This window comes from Neopsephotus bourkii, unplaced genomic scaffold (assembly GCF_033783945.1).
Source record: "Neopsephotus bourkii isolate Nb327-2 ecotype Australia unplaced genomic scaffold, CSIRO-AGI_Nbou_v1 NB_1638, whole genome shotgun sequence".
In the NCBI taxonomy this organism is placed as follows: Eukaryota; Metazoa; Chordata; class Aves; order Psittaciformes; family Psittacidae; genus Neopsephotus; species Neopsephotus bourkii.
Genome location: NW_026902113.1, coordinates 8930171 through 8948128, shown reverse-complemented (window position 1 = coordinate 8948128; position 17958 = coordinate 8930171). Strand labels below are relative to the sequence as shown.

General features: G+C 39.5%; 1 protein-coding gene across 3 annotated transcripts in view; it reads left to right on the top strand.

Annotated features, from left to right (window-relative positions):
* The window catches only part of ATP8A2 (ATPase phospholipid transporting 8A2), a 335578-nt gene that overhangs the window by 119119 nt on the left and 198501 nt on the right, over positions 1-17958 (top strand). For all 3 annotated transcript variants that reach the window (XM_061374620.1, XM_061374621.1, XM_061374622.1), the window contains one exon: positions 9650-9822. In XM_061374620.1, coding sequence (XP_061230604.1) covers positions 9650-9822 — 173 coding nt within the window. The remainder of the gene's footprint in view (positions 1-9649; positions 9823-17958) is intronic.

Here is a 17958-nt window from a genome sequence, read left to right as displayed (position 1 = left end):
ATTTCAGGTTGAAGTTAGATTCAAAGCTATGAAAATGATCTGAGTGAGGCCGTTTAATATCTTGGGTCCTCCATATGATGTTTTTCTTAGCATGGTAGGAGATCACAGATGGAATATTACTGGGATAGTTTGTGTGCAATTGTGGTATCTGAGCTTATTGAATATTTTTGTAAAGGATGTTGCTTGATGAACTTCTACTGGCTCTTGTGGGAAAGTAGATGATGACCATAATCTTTTAGAAGATTATCCATTTGTACCACTCAGACTTAAATTGAAGCTTCCAGGAGCTTTGTGAGGAATTTTGTTGGGAATGATTTTGAAAAATTCAAGTTTCCTCTATGGTATGTGCAGAAATAATTTAATACTAGACTATTTCCTAGATATCGTTCATGCACACTCCTGTTTTCACCAGGCTCTGAGAATGTTAAGCTATTTTGGTGTTCCTGTCAGAGGAATCTGGCATCAAATGTATTATAACTAGTTCAGGCTGAAGTTTATCAAAGTTGTGCTTGTTTTATATTTGAGAGGGAATATAGGACACTGTTGTACATTTCAATCTTTCTTTGGGGAATTGCTTCAAAGTGGTAATCCATTGGGATTTATGAGATTAAGTTAGCATTTATCAGTGTGAACTGTTATTGGAATCCTTAGGTAGCATGTGCTTTTGTGTATCTCTTCTGATCACCATGTGCCGCAGGTTGAGTGCTGCAATAATGCTGAGCAATAGCTATTGATGAGCCTTATTTTTTTGTTGTTAAATTTGGTCTTATGGAAAAGAGTAAATTGAAGGTGGGCAGCTGGGATCTGATCTTCTGTTTGCCGAGTGGTTTTGTGTGTACTGGTTGAATTTGAGGAGAGTTGTGCATTCAAAGTATTCAAGACTTCCTAAACCAAGAGATGCTACTAGTATTTATTTTGATAAGTGAAGCACTTACAGTTGGAGTCTTCAGTTTTCAAAGGTTATCTTGGCTTTGGACCTGGAGAGTGTCCTTATTTTCTATTCTTGTGAAGCTAAGGAATGAATGGACTCTTAAAATTGGGTTTTAGAAATTTCCAGATGCATCTCTGCATAGTGCTGTTGTTGGTGAGTTAGCAAACAACATTACTGCTAATGTTTCTACTTTTGGCTTTATGAGAAACTTACAGGTGATGGATTTGCATATGGATCTGCATAGTTGGTCTCTTTGCACACTGCTGGGATATTTTCATAAATAAGTTCCTTTTCTAGGAGTCATTTTAGTCTAATTTCTGTCTTGGCTCTTCTGCCATAACATCATAGCTCATAGGTTCCAGTATTACTGTTCCTTGAGATACACTCATCTTCTGAGACATGGATTCCAAATCTGTCATGACTCAGAACCTGATCACGCATTCCTGCTTTTCTAGTCCTTTATTCTTGCCTTTTCCAAAAGAAGTTATACAAAAAAAAGGAAAGAGACAAGATCACATTATTGCACAGGAGTGCCTAACCATGTGAACACAAGATGGGGAGCAGAAAAGGAGTAGGTTGGTCACAAGCTGAATGCGAGTTAAGTGTTATGCTATGGTGAAAAAGCCCAAAAGATTCAAGTATGGCATAGGACTATAGCCTACTTCATGCAACACGTACTGCCTCATCCGTTGCACTGTGTAGCTGGGTGCTCAGACTGATGTCCATACTGCTGTCAAGTTTGAATTTTATTTTTTTGGCATTGTGACACAAGTTTGAAGGTAAAAGAAAGCCAGGGTACTTTTGTGGATGTTCTTAAAAACATCCCTGTTGTTGAGAAAGCATGCAAATGCTTGAATGAAGACTTTTGTGAGTTGAATGTAATGTTCATGTTATTGTAGAGTTGACTGTGTTATTGATTGTATTAGGCCATACATATCCTCATATTAATAACTGGACATTTTCAGATTCCCCACATTGTAAATTTCCATGTAATTGGCCATAAACCATAGCTTTTGGATCAGTTTTATGTGAGCAGGTGACGCATTTCACTTAGCAAACACTGCTGTGTTTGAATGTGTATTTGTGTCCACAATCTAAGTGAAAGTATGTGGAAGCAGTCAAAGAACCTGCTGTTAGATAGTTATAGGAAGTCACATAAAAAGGGGGAACAGAGGAACCTGACCAGCAAATTCTGCAGGTGGCTCTATGTACACACAGTCATATTCACTAGGCTTTGTGGCAGGGTACTTGCACCCTTGCTTAAAACTAGGACTTCAGAAGTTTCCTGTCTGCTTTCAAAAGCTCGAAATTGTTTGCTTTCCTAGTAGCTTGGTGCAAAACTTGTAAGGTTGGCATTAGCCAGTATCTGTTCTAGAAATAGTGGTACTTCTTCCTTGGTTTCACGAGAGGTTTTAAGGCTAGCACTTGCACATGTGCTATGTATTGTGGAAAGTACTTCAGTGACTCTTCTGCCCAGCAAGTGTTGCACTAAATACTCTTATCATGTTTCACCAGCTTTGGTTTAAGCATCAGTTTGTCTTGCCTTTGTGTTCATTATCCCTATTCTCTTGTAAATTTGCTTCTGCCAGATGTCCTTACAGATCCCTCAGGTACAGCAACTAGAGAGCTTGAAGTGAAAGACTTCACCATACATGTGGTGAAGCTTCTAAGTTGCAATTAAGATACGGTGGAAATTTTTCCATGAAGTAGGGCTGGCAAAAGTATTATCTTGACTGGGGTTATATGGTGAAGTCCTTGCCTTTCTGAAGTCCTAGGAGGACTTCGTTAAATGCTGGGGGAGGCAGGGGTCATGGCTGATATTTTGACTTGAAACCACTTTTTTTTTTTCTTCTCCTGTGAAGAACTGTTATATGTGATTATTCACATTATCCACATGTAGGAAGGAAAAAATGGAAATCATGAAGTAAATCATTGGATTGGTAAAATAGGTTGAGCTGGCACTTCAGTGTACTTCAGAACAACGAATTAGCACATTGTGTAACTTAAATCGTCTCACAAACTTAGTTGGAAAATCAAAGAATGATGGAAGAAATTAACTTGGAAAAATCTTTAGACTTCTGTAGCTAGCAGTACTTTTTCGATTCATGATGAGTATAGCAACAAGTAGTATATGCAGTTGACTTGGCTTACAGTTAAAACTAATATAAGTGTTAGTTAATATCTAACTGTGGGAGCTTGTTCTGTGAGGAACATCTTGGCTCTTCTGAGATAGAGGAAAGGCTATGTAAGAAAGGTGCATGAAATATAGATGCCCAAGAAGGCCATAACACAAAGCAGATTTAGGTTTAATGAGTGTGTGTGTCTCAGGTCACAAATTCAAGGGTGAGTATCTCTTCAGCTAAAGAGCCCTTCTTGTCTGTGTGATGTTACTTGCCCTTTAGTTTTCTTCCAAGACCTTTTGCCTTGTGTACCACGTGTCACCCTGCTTAGAATGAAACATGAGTGTAATTGCTGCCCAAATGAGGCTTCATTTTTCTCCTGCTATCATCTCAGTGACTTTGTGAGCCTTTCCAGGGAGCAGCAGGAGAGAAAAGGGAAGAGAGGGTTTCGAGTTCACCATCTTATAGTAATTGTCCAATTCTTCTCTGGGTATTGGCTTGTAAGACAAATTCAGGGAAGGCTGTTATCCTGCCGAAGTTCTTTGCGCCCAGAGTTTTTGCAAATCCGACTGACTTTTTTCCTTGGCAAGTATCTGACACTCTTGTTCTGTGCTAGATAACATACTGCCTTACACACTACATTTCTTGCTGTAGCATTGAAACTTCCCAAGCTATTGTGGGAGGGAGTGGGGTTTATGTTGTGCTGCTGTTGAAAAACAACAACAAAAATCCCAAACCAAATAAACCCAAACACCCAAAAGTGTGCATGTGCACACACACACACACACACACACACACACACACACACACACACACAAAAACCCTTACAGCCTTGTAATAGCCTGTGTAGTAATGTTGTGACAGAATGAGGAGTCAACTCTTGTTTTCAGTGAAGTCAGCAGAGCTCTGCATTGACTTCTACATTCACTCTGTCACTTGAAAATTATTAGGTTTTGTTGTGTTAAACTACCAAGTAACAGCCTGGGAAATCCCCAGATTTGTTAGTTTCGTTATTTAAATACAAAGTTGAGCATAGCAGGGTATTTTTGTGGTGCTTTAGAAAGTGAGAATATATGAATATGCTGTGAAAAGGTTTGTTGAAGATCCTGAGAGTGAAGTCAAGAGAAGACCACACAAACACTGCTTCAGGATGCTTTAATTTTTGCCTGTCAACAGATTATATTTTGCTATGGTGAGTTCTAATAGTGTGTGAATAGTGTCCCTCAGTGTTCTGAGGGAGACTATGTGCACACTGAACGATAAAATCTGAAAGCTTGTTTTAGGACACTAACCCAAGTAAGTGTTCAGCTGAAGGTTTGTATTTGTGGTTGTGATTTCTTCAGATGGAGGTGGGAAAGCAAACAGGAAAAGCAGGTGGGGTAGGTTTATTATGGAATATACCACCATGTCCTTTTGAATTTAACTCAAGCATAGAGACCATAACATTAACTCTTAAATGCATTTCTGAGAGGCAGAATTATTCATATATTTAGAATCAACTCCCCCAACTGTGTCAAAAGTGCAAAAGGAGAATAAAAATGAAGGAACAGCTAATTTCCTTAGCATCCTCACTTAGATCTCTGGTTGACTTTTTGCATCTAAATGAGCTCTTTTTTTAATGTTTGTGCTCTGAAGTGTTGATTCACTTGATCTTGTTTGAGTTCTTAAGCCCCTGTGAAGGCCTGATTGAACTGATAATGTTGCTCTGATTCAACACATAGCTTAAGCATGCACATCCTTTCTTGGTTAATGAAGTGTCCATGTTTATTTGAATAGACCACTGAATCAGGGCTACTAAACCAGTGGTCTTTTCAGCTAATGTACCTTCTGACCTTCAAGTAAAACAGTATCTGTATTTTCAGTATTCGATGGAAGTTTATCTGATAGGCCATTACAATAAGGTCTGATTAGCAGGCATCTCTCCAGATTTCCCCAGAGCAGCTGGATGCTCTGTGTGTCTAAATGTCTTGAGGGAGGGAAAATCAAGTTGATTATGGGTAAGCAAAGTGCTTGTGATATTTTCCTCTGTAATATTCCATTTTTGTCAGAACTCCTGACTAACTTTCAATTTACTCTTGATGGGTACTCAGTAAAAATGGCTGGGGTATTCCACCAGTCTGAGTTTATCTAGATACTTACTTAGGACTACTATTGATTTCCAGTCCATCACACCTTTTCTAGCTTTAGAGTGAGGTGTCTCTGCCCATGGCAGAGGGGTTGGAACTTTATGATCTTAAGGTCCTTTCCAACCCTAACTATTCTATGATTCTGTTCTATTCTATGGTTGATCTATTCTTGCTTGATGTGACTGAAAGAAGAAACCTACCCCTTGATGTCAAACACACACTAAAAGCTAGGTATCAGAGTAGAAATTTCTACTCTGATTATCAGTAGTGAGTTGCCCACTAAAGGGTCTAGTTCCTCATGATTTCCAAATGTTGGTTCCTCTGCTTACTTAGGAAGTCTTTATTATATACCCAGTGAGATTTAAGCCTATTTTTTGTCTAGTTGCACTGGCCTACAGGAGTAATAGTTTGGTTTTTCTTTTTTGAAACAGCATTTGTAAATAGTTGGAAGAAACAGAAATAATTTGTGCTCTCTTACTGTATAAGATATTAGCTTGTAAGTTAGACATGCATGTGGACAAGTATATTGCACTTTACAAAATGCTGTTTAAATGAGGTGCCTCTTTTGTAAATCTTGATTTCTAGCTTTTTGGGCTGTTAACCCTGTAACTAATTCTGTGATATCCTGTATGTAAGATGGGTAAATTCATTGACCAGAATTGGATGAAGCTTATGCACAGCCATGATAATGAGCTATGGAGAAAATAATGATGTCATCTGATGAGAAACATTGTATTTTGTAAGTCTTCTGTCGCCATTTCTGCTGCAGTGCCAGAAGAGGTAGATAGGGAATAAGGGCAGGGATTTTCTCCCTTGGTTTCAGATAGTCGGAGAAGCTTTCCATATTGTGGATGGATTCTGGAGGACAGGGGGAATTCTACATTTGAGAGAAAGAGAAGGATTTGAGTATGACTGAGAACAAGCAGTAAAGAAATATAAAAATAGTTACTCCAAGATTGCAGGCACAAGGTTTCTTGGATTTAATTTTTTTGATGACATTACCCAAACTATATATCCCTTACACCAGCCTTGGGACTTCTGCAAATGTTGCTGCTGCATCTTTCTTCCCCCAAGACATGCTCTTGTTTTCCTGGCACCAGTCTATAATGGTTTAAGCAGTCATCTATTTTGTGTTGGATTTTCAGGTGCAGCGTAAATAAAGCATTGTATGAAGTCATAAATCCAATCTCTCACAGTTTAACAGGGAAGCAGGGAATGATGTAGTCATTCTTACAATGAAGAAACTATGAAATGTAATCTGTGTCTGAAATGGCTTAATTGTGTGCTCTGTCATATTCATTAACTTAATCTGTAAATTTGCCTCCAGTTTGGGGCTAGTTTCTTAGTGAATCGGAGTGAGTTTGTTTCAACTACCTTACGGATGAGCAAGTGGGGTGACAGAAAATAAGTTGCAAAGGATCTTTCCCTCCTTTCTCTCCTTTGTGTGAAAATTATTCTTGCTACCTGATCCTCCTCTTCTGTTCATAATGCTGTGTTTGCTGTTATGTCCTCAACTTCTTCACCAGCCAAAATTAATTTCATCTCCAATGTTTCTTAAGTTTCCTGTTTTGCCTACATGCTGTTCTGCATCCTGCTTTGCTTCAGAGGAGAGGTTACCTTTCTCCCCTTGGTAGCATTCTGATCCATTTCCCACAGTTCTTGATGGTAACTGGGGATCAAGGGCTCTCCCATAACAGACCCTGCTCTTGGATCAGGAGATCCCTGATCCAGCCATGGGGGCCTGGAGGATCTTCTGGTTCTGCTGGTATATGCTTCCTGTGTTTCTGCGCTCACTCCCTGCTGGTTGCTTTTGGCTGTGGCTGTGGACTGGTTTGATGGGAGTGCAGCTATCTTTGACTTTTATTTTACTGGCTTTGTGAAAACTGATTTAGGCAAACTTTAGAACTTTATGCTGCAGATGGCTGAAAGTGCTGCCATGTTTAGTGGTTTTGTGACACATTTTAGATTTGAACATATTTATCGAGTTTTGTATGAGAAACATGATTCAAGGCAAGCAAAAATCTATACGCTTGGTCTTGCTGCTTGGTGTACTGTGGTGTCTGGCTGTTTGGATTTGAGGGCAAGTTCACTTGGTATTATGCATGGAAGACATTTTAAAAATTAAGTAATTTGGAAGCTAGTGGGTTTTTTATGAAATAAAGTGATTCTTACTTGATATAGAAATAAAAAGATAAGAAAATAATCCTTTACTGTGATCTCATGAATGTGGGCATTTAAACATCATGGACGTAATCCTGTATAGAAATACTTGTGCAAAAACTTCATGGAACCGTGGTTGTTGGGAGGCTGGAAAGCAGCAACAGTCTGTATAACATCTGAGCAGCTGTAACTGTATTGGTGCTTGGCCTTTAGCAAGTGTGAGATACCTTGCATTAGTGCGGTCTTAGTGAAGTATAGTAATAAGAAAAAGAAAAGGAGGAGGTAGGAGGGAGGGCAATGGGAGAGGTCTTCTATTGTAAGCCAGAAGCACTGGATCTTCACTCTGGAGGATGAAGAGTAGCTCTCGATCTCCAGTAGTTTGATATACTGAGTTGATTTACCTCAGCTTCTCAGAGCACTGTAGTAGTGCCCAGGTTGGGTGTCCTGGGTGTCTGTGGCAAGGTGTTGGGGGCTGCAGGGCTTTGTTGAGGAGATGTTGGGGCTGCCCCATGCCAAACAGAGTTCTGCAGCACACAGCTGAGCCCCTCAGCCAAGATCATGACCCGGCTCGTAAAGTGTGCTTAAGAAAGGGCAAAACACTACACAGGTGATGAGGAGTGAGGGGAAAAAAGTGAGAAACTCCTTTGAGTTTTCTATTACTTCATTTACAGAAGAACACCCACCTTGGTGTGACTTCTTTGTTGTTTGGAGGCCACAGAAACACCTTGTGGTAGCTTAGATCATGAAATTAAGAAGCCCTGATATTAGGAAGCTCTTTCTCTCATCCATTCCTGTTCTGGGTGGGTGCTGGAGAAATCACTGAAGAAAGTATTTTAGGAATATAAGCTGGTTTCCTGCTATTTTAGTAGTGTGGTATGGCACTGGAGCTTTTTGGCTCAGATGTCTTTGTGAAAGAGATGCAACTTTAAATACATCTTTTGTCATTTTTGTAAGGGGGCGTTCATGTGTGCAGCTTTCTGTGCATGTGTGGTGGTTTCCTCAACCACGGACAAAACCCTAACTCCTGTTCTCAGTTGAATGTAGAGAGAGAAATCCAGACTCTACATCGCTGCTGGCCTTCACTGAGGTCATTTGTTCTTCACGACCAGCAGATGTGTAGTCCAGAGTCGCTACTTGAGCCACCTTAGTGGTTTTAGGTTTGTTTTGATTTGGGTTTTTTTGGGGATTTTTTATTTTTGCTTGTTTGTCTGTTTGGGATTTTGGGGGGGTTTGTTTGTTTGGGGTTTTTTGTTTTTTTTTTTTATAAATGTCAAACTGAATGCACTGCATGGTGGGAAAAGAATAGTATTTGAAAGGCGAGAAGGAAAACTTGGTAACGAGAGCTGAAAAGCTGGAGGAGGGGGAGATGTTTGGGCTCTTAGATGCACACACGTTTTCTTTCTTTTTGTGGGTTGTTTTTGATTTGCTGTTTTTGTTTGTTTGTTTTGGTTGGTTGGTTTTTGTTTGAGTGGAGAGAACACTAGAGTGGAAACTGGGTGAGGATTTATTAAACCGGAAACGAGTTATTTTTGTATATGCCACAGATACTGTTTTTTGAAGAAAGGGGAAAACTGGAAAAACTACACAATCCAGCAGTTAATGATCATTTGTCACTTAAAAGCAATGTTTGACTAGCTCTGAGGTCTTTGCTTTTCATGTTCTGCCATCCTGTGTCCTGTACGTCAAGAGTTTCTGTCAAAAAGTGCACGTACACTTCAGATCATGACCAGCTTCTTGAACCATTTAGCAGTGGTTAACTCAGCTGGAAATGATGGTTAAACTGACCTGCATGGGAATGGAACAGACTGCTTGAAGTGCGAGTTTCACTGCGGTAAAAGGTTGAAATATTTGGGATGACAGTGAAACATGAACACTTGAGTTATTTATTATTTCTTTTCCTAGCAGTAGCTGTCAGTGAAAATGTTTTTAGGGCAGCGAATACTATTTGAATACACAGTAATATTTTGAGTGGTGTCAAAAGCCATGAAAGGCATTAGATTATACCTGCCCTGTGTTGAAAAGGATGTATCGTGACTACTGTGGGCTCATATGTCATGCAGGTATATGCAGTGGAGATGCCAAAATCTGAACTGAAACAAGGCATGTGTTCCTAGGCAAGCAGATGCAGCTCTTGCTGATTTGTGACACAAACTGTCTGCACGAAATCCTGTTAAAACACTAACTTGTGTCAGTGATAGTTTGTGTGCGTGTATACTGTTCTCCATTATACAGTCCAGAGATGCCGTGCTATGGTTTGGATGCAGCTTTCTTATATTAAGAAGAAATATGATTTCTTTCTGTTTATTCTTCAGGCAACAAGAGCCTCTCTGACTCAACATTGTACCAGTCTGGGGGAGTCACTGGGCAAGGAAAATGATATTGCTCTGATTATTGATGGCCACACACTGAAGTATGCCCTTTCATTTGAGGTCAGGCAGAGCTTTCTGGACTTGGCACTCTCCTGTAAAGCAGTCATTTGTTGCAGGTAAGAAATTATGTGACTTTTTCCGATAACAAAATGGGCAGAAAGCCTGAGTAAAACTTAGTCTGTTAACTTTCCTTGTGCTACTGTTTTGCAGTTGTATTTATCTTTATATATGTGTGCACTGGCATAAAAATATTGTGTGGCAAAAGCAACTGCAGTCCATGCATTTGAAGCAGTTGAACCTGTTGGCTTTTTCCATCTCTGACTAATGTCTTTTCACGTGTTGGGACTCTTGGACTTGGTACTGCAGGGAGCAGTACTGGAGCTGATGCTGGTCAGTATCTTCATTAATGACCCAATGATTAGAGGGAGTATACCCTCTGAATGTTTACAGATGATACAAAACTGGGAGGAATGGCTGATATACCATACAACTGTGCTATTGTTCTGAGGGACCTTGACAGGCTGAAGAACTGAGCAGAGGGAAATCTCATGAAGCTCAAGAAGCTGAAATGCAAAGTGCTGTGCTTGGGGAGTTACAGGCCAGTGCACCAGTGAACCCTGGGATTTGTCAGGCTAGAAAACAGCTTTGTCCAGAAGGATTGTGGGGTCCTGGTGAACAAGATGACCATGGGTCAGCAAACCACCTTGTTAGCAAGAAAAACAAAAGGCCAACAGTATCCTGAAATACAGTATGAAGAGCATTGACAGCAAGTTGAGGGACATCATCCTCCTTCCCCACTCAGCACTGGTGAGGTCACTGATGTGTCCAGTGCTGGATTCCTCAGTATAGGTTAGGTAGTCCTGTGCAAGGCCAGGAAGATTATTAAGGGACTAGAGTGTCTTTCATACAAGCAGAGACTGAGAGAGCTGGGTGTGTTCAACCTAAAGGAGAGGAGGCTCAGAGTGCTTCTTAGCAATTTGTATAACTATGTAATAGGAGTGAATCAAGATGAGGGAGCCTAGCTCTTTTCAGTAGTGTTCAGTGACAGGACAAGATGCAACAAACAAATTAAAACACATGAAAATGTCTGTCTGAACACAACCACCCCACTGTATTACTAGGGAGGGAGAGGGCATGAGGTGCTAGAGGTGGGGTCTTGGTTGTACAGCTGTTTCATGGGGAGTGAGCAAGGATTTTACAAGAGGGAACTCACACAATTGCAGTCATCTTCTCTTGAATGGAACAGGCCTGATAGTCTTATTTCTTATATTAAGGAAGTTGGTGTTCTCTTCTTTGTGCAGTTACCTTGGGCTTGGAGAGCATCAAGTGCCCAGGAAGGGAACTGACCTTGTGTTGTAGACTTATGCTATTGTATTTCTGGGGAAGATAACAAACATTACATAAATGGAAAGCTCTTGCTTCCAATATACTCCCATATTACTTTGGTAGAGATTTTTTCCAAGGCAGTTGGTTAATTTCTCCAAGATTTGATGAGCTATGTCAAAGACCTGTGAAGGTGAAACAAATCATAAATTTCAAATAATTAAAATTATACTACACTAATACATGTAATTAACTGAAGATAATGGTCCTGTTTTGCGAAGAGATGTGTAACATTGGATGCTTCCTCTCGTTATTTCTTGACTGAGCCAACAGCAGTTGTAATTATTAATGCATTAGCAAACTGAGGAACAATGCGGAAAAAATATTGAAAATTGTAAATCAAAGGGGGAAGGATGATGTAATTTTATAGGCTTAAAAAGAGGAGTAAAAATAACTGAGTTTTAAATCCCCAGGGAAAAAGAGGAATGCCTTTAATAACCTTTAAGGCTTTGCAGGAACCTTCCATTTACTTGCCAGGTGCTTGATAGTGAAGAAAGAAAAACATTTTTTTTCTACTCTGGGTTATTTTTAACAGTACTTTGTATGTCAAATAAGACAGTACGCTTAAACTTCACAGGAAAAAGGCTTTAAAATGCAATTGGCGTAGCAAGAGGAAATTTCAAATTAAATAGAGTTAGTCTTCAAACATGTTAATTGGGAGGGGGATTTGGGTCGTTGGCTTAGTGGTGTGATGTTTAACCACTTCTAGGAGGAGCTGTGTTGCTCTTCTCACCACAGCATAAATTTGTGGGACTTTATATTTAATAAAGTTACTTCAACATTTTAATCTCTGGGAGTTTCAGCTGCATTTGCCATTCAGATTTTTCTTTTTGTACTGAAGATATACTACAAATTCATTTGCTGGGCATTAGGCATAAACTGTAGTTGAACTTGATTCTCAGGAGTAATCTCTTGAAACTATAGTAAGCTTGGCCCCATTTTGCATTAAGATGGAAAGATTGTATCTTGTGTTGGGGTTAGTCTTCCAGTGTTACAGTATCTTTAACAGGCCACTGGCCCAGTGGATTAAAATACATGCCTCGGGAGACTTGCTGAAGCTTGCAAAATCAAACCAAAGAATTCAAGAAGAAAGCCTTGTTTATTAGATTATTTTTTCTAGAGGCTGACAGATCTTATTCTCCTGCCTCACACTGACTGGGATGGCACTATGTTAAGAGCAAGCAAATCTTGCTTTTCAGGGGAAGTGAATGTTGTTTGGAAGGCAGTTGAACTTATGACTTCATTTGAGATCTGAGCTGTTGATTGCCTATCTCTGTTCTTCACATGTTCCTTTGAAAGACCTGTATTGATGTTTTGTGAGAGCAGCAAAATGTTAATGCTTAGGTAGAAGTGAGATTATATTTTTTAATAACAAACGACTCATCATTCATCTATCGCTTATACCTCTTAGAAAGCTGGTTTGTACAGCAGATTGCTATGTTTTGCTTTGAATATAAAAGTAGCAGGGAAGTATGTAACTGGCATGTTATTGCAGCGTATATAGTTCTCTACTGAAGAGCCTGGCTTGAATTTAAATACTTGTATTGAAATATGTGGTGTTCCAGAAATATTTTTCTATGACACAGTACACTTTGGGAAAAATTTTGTTGTTGAATAAAACTTTTCTGCAGGTGACAGTGACTCTGCTTTTGGGTTTAATACTTTATTAACAAGATTTGCATCAGGAAGAAGCTGTTCACTGGCATTTTATAGATAAGATAATTCCAAGAAGTTTATAAGTTCTTTAGTACTTATAATTAATTAGTGGACAACAGGAGTATTTGTTCCCTTAATTTCTGTCACAGATGTAAGCACAATGAAGCAAGCATCTCCAGAGAGATGTGTGGCATGAGGCTGGGACCACATCCTTCATCGGGCTGCCGCAGGGTGGTGTTTTGTTCTTTTGGTTATATTACTGGCCATTTCTGCAATATTGCTTGAGGTGATGGTGTTGGGATGTTGTTTGAGTGGAGCATTATTCTTTTTGACACGTTTGTCTTCAGAGCAAGAATGTTAAACTGAGCTTTTATACTTAAATCTGCAGCTCTTTTCAACCAAGTGCACAGTGAGTTGATGCTCACTGTTTGGCTATTTGATAGCAAGTTCTGAAGAGCTGCTTGTACAGGGAAATTTTGTGGGTCTGTCCTGGCCCTCCACTGATTCTTCACTGGATCTGATTACATGTGTTGTGCTTAAAGGCAATGAAATTGTTTTTACCAGCCTCTCTTTTCTTCTTGCATGAGACAATCCCTATTTCAACACATCTTCCCTTCATTATGTGTGGGTGTTTTTGATGCAGTATTCATCTACTTCTGCTGCTCCTCTTATGCTGGTGGAAATCAGTATAGCCATGGGGTATTCAATGAAGCTACAACTTCATCAGCATGCAACCTGCTCTATTAGTAAAATATATCACAGTGTCTGTTTTGAGCAATTTCTTTTTCCTGAGGTTTTATCTTGTTGACGGGTTTTAGTTTGTGACAATGTTCAGACAGCAGAAAAATGTCTCAATTGTGTACAATATCAGCTTTTCTGCCCTGCTTTTATGGAATGTCATGAGGTGCAGCATGAACAGAAATTGGGGAAATCTAGCATCAGTAATTTCTATGGGCTGTCACAGGGGTGCTTGCTATGTCATGGCTACTGTGTCAGCATCATTTTGCTAGCTTTTAGGTATGGAAAGTATGCAGCTGTTGTGCAGTGCCTGAACATTGACTGGAGGACTTCTGCCCAGCCTCACCAACTGACTTTGTTAGGTGATACTGGCACAAACTTGCTTTCAGGGCTTTAAGCAGTAGTGGAGCTGTAGTTGGGAACTAAGGAAAGAAGTTCAGAAAATGCAACTTTAAACAACCTTCCAAAAATATCCCCCCCCCCCTATTTTCCCACTTGTGTTGCTATTTCAAATAGTATGCAGAGTGGGTTGGGTGAGGACATGAGCCATGAACGTTTCTCTGAGAACAGACACTAAATATTCTGGAATGAACATACCCATTGACTAGAGTCCATCTGCATGTTGAAAAGGAAGGGGTTTAACGAACTGAAAGCAGAAGGTGGGAGAAATGAAGGAAAAAAGCAGCCTGTGAAGAGTATCTGTTGCTAATTGTTTGTGTCACTTTGTCAGCTGGGTAATAAGAAGAGAGATGAGGAGACGTGAGAAGTTGTCTCTCTACTCCGAGTTGTAAGGCTTCCACAGCTTAGATGCTTCTGGTCTTCCATCCTCATTTGGAGGAGACATTAATAATATAGCTCACAAAATGAACATCTGGAATACCTCTTAAATATTTATGCCACTAAGACTCATGTTGTTGCTGGTGTTAGTATTTGACAAAGTGTGCTGTAGCTGAGAATGTACTTATTAAATCAAAATACGGTCTTGTTGGCTTTCATTAGGAAAGATCTCAAATCTTTTGACAGAAAATTGAAGCACAATTGTGTTTAAGAGTATGCAAACCAATTCTAACATTAATTGGTCCCAAAGAAAATTATGGCTGTGTTACATCTTCCTGTATGTACATCTTATGTTTTCCCTCATCTGTCACCTACTAAATTATCAGTGCTCATTCTCCTGTTCTATTTCTGACAACTCATGACAGCAATATTCATCTCATGACTTTGAAAAACCATAAGGGAGGAATCATTCTGGCAGCTTTAATGTTTGTAGATAATTGAAGTGGGAGGAATGTTTGGGTTTGCAGCATGATGTGCTCTCTGCACTCTTGAATAAAGAATACTCACAGATGATTAGAAATGATTGCCTAAACTGTCCAGTGTGTATGTAGGTATGTGTAAAGCTCCCTTGGGACTTATGATTACTTTTCTTAGAAGCTTATTGGCTGGTTTGCAAGAAGTAAGTGAACTTGCATAATGCCACCAATTTTGTGTTGGACAGCCATTATGGGTAAACTTTAGGAGAAGGCTGGTCTTGTAAGTTATTGGTAATTATCTTGTCCTTTGAGTGGCAGTGAGTTTCTGCTGAATGCTCTGGCTTCTGTTTGTTCTTGTGAAACAGTGTCCTGAGCTATGACAGTTCCTGAGCCTCACTCATATAGTTCATATTATTCAAATACATACCTAGGACTTTAAGGGGAAATTGCTGTTAATTCCAGTCATTTGTCTGGTCAACTGAGAACCCAAAAGGCAAAGACTTGACTCTAATCCTAGTTACATCTATGTTTCTCCAAAAGGTTGCTGTATCAATTAAATATATAAACCAAGGTAAAAGTGCCGGACTCTGGGGTAGTCCTCTTGCAAGGAAATACATACTTATCAAGTCAGAGACATCTGTGAATCACTTGTTCACTTTTGTAGGATTATTTTTTTTTATACTAAAAAAGTGATTAAGGGTACTGTATTACTGGTATTGTTAGGTTTTGAAATTGACAGGGCTGAAATGTGTTTCACTGTTTCCCCTAGGGAATTATTCAATTGCCTAACAGTCTGAACTTAAATGATTCCTGCTATGTGGCCAAAACACGTATTTTGCTTAACTTCACCACCTTACTATGACTATACTTAGAATTACTTTTCCTTTTCCTGTGTATTTGAGATGAGGAAGGAATTCAAAGTAAGCTGGAAGTTGAATCGCTCCTCCGGTTTCCATTGTTATTCACAGTTTCGCAAAAGGTAGCTTTTTTTTTAAGATATTAATGAAAAATAGTTAATTTGTGGGTTTGGAACTTGTGTGCTTCAGATCAGGCATCTGGTTTGGTCTTGGATTTGTTTTTGTATTGGATGAGCAATTGAGTGACTTCTCACGCTCATAACTGTGATTATGAATTAAATATTTATTCCCTAAATGTTCTACTACATTCACCTGAATGCTCTATTTCTGTAACCATTGCTACTAGCAAATTCACTTACCAGCATGTATTTGGAAAGAGTTAGCAGAAAGGAATAAATACCTCTAAAAGCAACTGATTTGTTGTTTTTCTTTGGAAACAAGAAACAATTTTGTTGAAAAAATACTCTGTCCCCATTGAAAAGGAATCAGTTTATTTTCCAGGTGCTGTTTACCCTAGCTGTTATTTTAAAAGTTAGCTTGTTGCCTTTTTGCATTGCGAGCCCACTATTTAGGTGACCGAATTCTTAGTATTTCACCTGGTGTATTTTATAAAATGCAAGTGAAATTTCTGTCTTGAGCAGTGGTGTGATAGCTGTCACCAACAGTTCCAAATGGTATCAGTTTCTTCACCATACTGCAGTACTTTGTCCAAACTGCTACCAGTCTTTTCAGTTTCTGAGCAGGAGCAGCAAGCAATGCTATGGTCAATGCTACACTTCCCAAATTGGAAAATAAACATTCCATAGATACTCCACATGAGAAAACGCTATGCTGCTGGAACGTACACTGTTTTAGAAGAAAGATAAAACTGTGGTTTGGAATACCTTCTGTTCCATGAGAAATTCATATTCCTGGTATATTTTTCTTTCCATAAGTGTTAGTGTGTTAACCCCTATAGTCTGGTCAAGTTCCAACTTGAACAATTACTTTTTTCTCTCATTGAAATTCTCCTGCTTTCTCTATTGAATATAATTTTCTTCACTTCCTATTCAAAGCTGTTCTGTGGGTGTCAGTGTGATAGCTAACGGTTGCCAGGTCTTAACCCAGAGGTACTACAACAAGGTCATGCTTGTGAAACCCAGCTGTAATTATCGGTGAGCCTTGGTTTTAGCCTTCTATCTGGTGAAAGTAATTTTGGAAACACAAATGTTACCACCAGTGTTTTAAAACAAAACGTGCACAGCTCTTTCCTGGGGGGAGAGGTGTTTGGTGACTGTTTTCTTGCTTTTTTTCTTTTTTTTTTTTGCAGATGGTGCATACTGACCCTGCTCTTACCCAAGTCCTTCCAGTTTGCCAGGTTGTAGATTAATTTTATAACAGCCATCGGCAAAATGTTTTTTCTCTTTGAAGGTGAAACAGTGAGCACAGGTTGCCCAGCAAACCTGTGGGTGCCGCGTCCCTGGCAGTGTCCAAGGCCAGGTTGGATGGGGCTTGGAGCAACCTGGTCTAGTGGAAGGTGTCCCTGCCCATGGCAGGTGGGTTCAAACCAGATGATCTTTAAGGTCCCTTCCAACCCAAACTGTTCTATGAATCTATGAAAATGGCTTGTGTCTTACTGCGGTATGGACTTCTGTATTTGGCAAGGACAGTTTCTTAATATGATATAAGGCGTAGGCTCACTGCAGCTAACTGTCCTGTTTCAGATGGATCTTCTCCCGAAACCAAAGTTCATGTCAGGCACTCTAATTCTCCATTAGACCTCAGTAATACAGAATTCTTCCTGTTCAGGCATTCTGGCCCAATTAGACTCTGGACATAGTCCTCCTTATTGCTTCTGATTTGTTGTACCAAATGCCTCTTTCCTGAGTTCCTGGAACAGTACGTCAACAGCCAGGGGGTGACTGAATGTTTCCTCTTATGGAATTCCCTGCTAATCCATCAGGCTGGATGGAGGCCAAAGGTCTGGTGCCATTTCTGCAACCTTGCAGTTGGTTGTAAAGGTTTCTGACTGAAAAGATCTGTAATTCCTTCCTTACCGAGTTGCAGCTACAAGGAAATATGTTTCCTTTTCTGTGTTCTACTAATGGTTTGGGGAAGGTTATGGGGGAATAGGTAGCTTTCCTCATCTTGGTTATTATTATGAATTTCTTTGTCTGAATATTTAGTTGTAAAAAATCTCAAAACTTTTCCTATGAGGACTTGAGGATACTCATTGCTTTTACTAAAACATGTTATAGAAATATTTTTGTCTTCATTATTTCATATTTGAGTTTCACTAATGCCCCAGTGCATGAATGTATAGAAGACAAAGGCCTCTAATATGTGGTGCTGCCCTGCATTCAGAAACATGACACTCAAAACAACT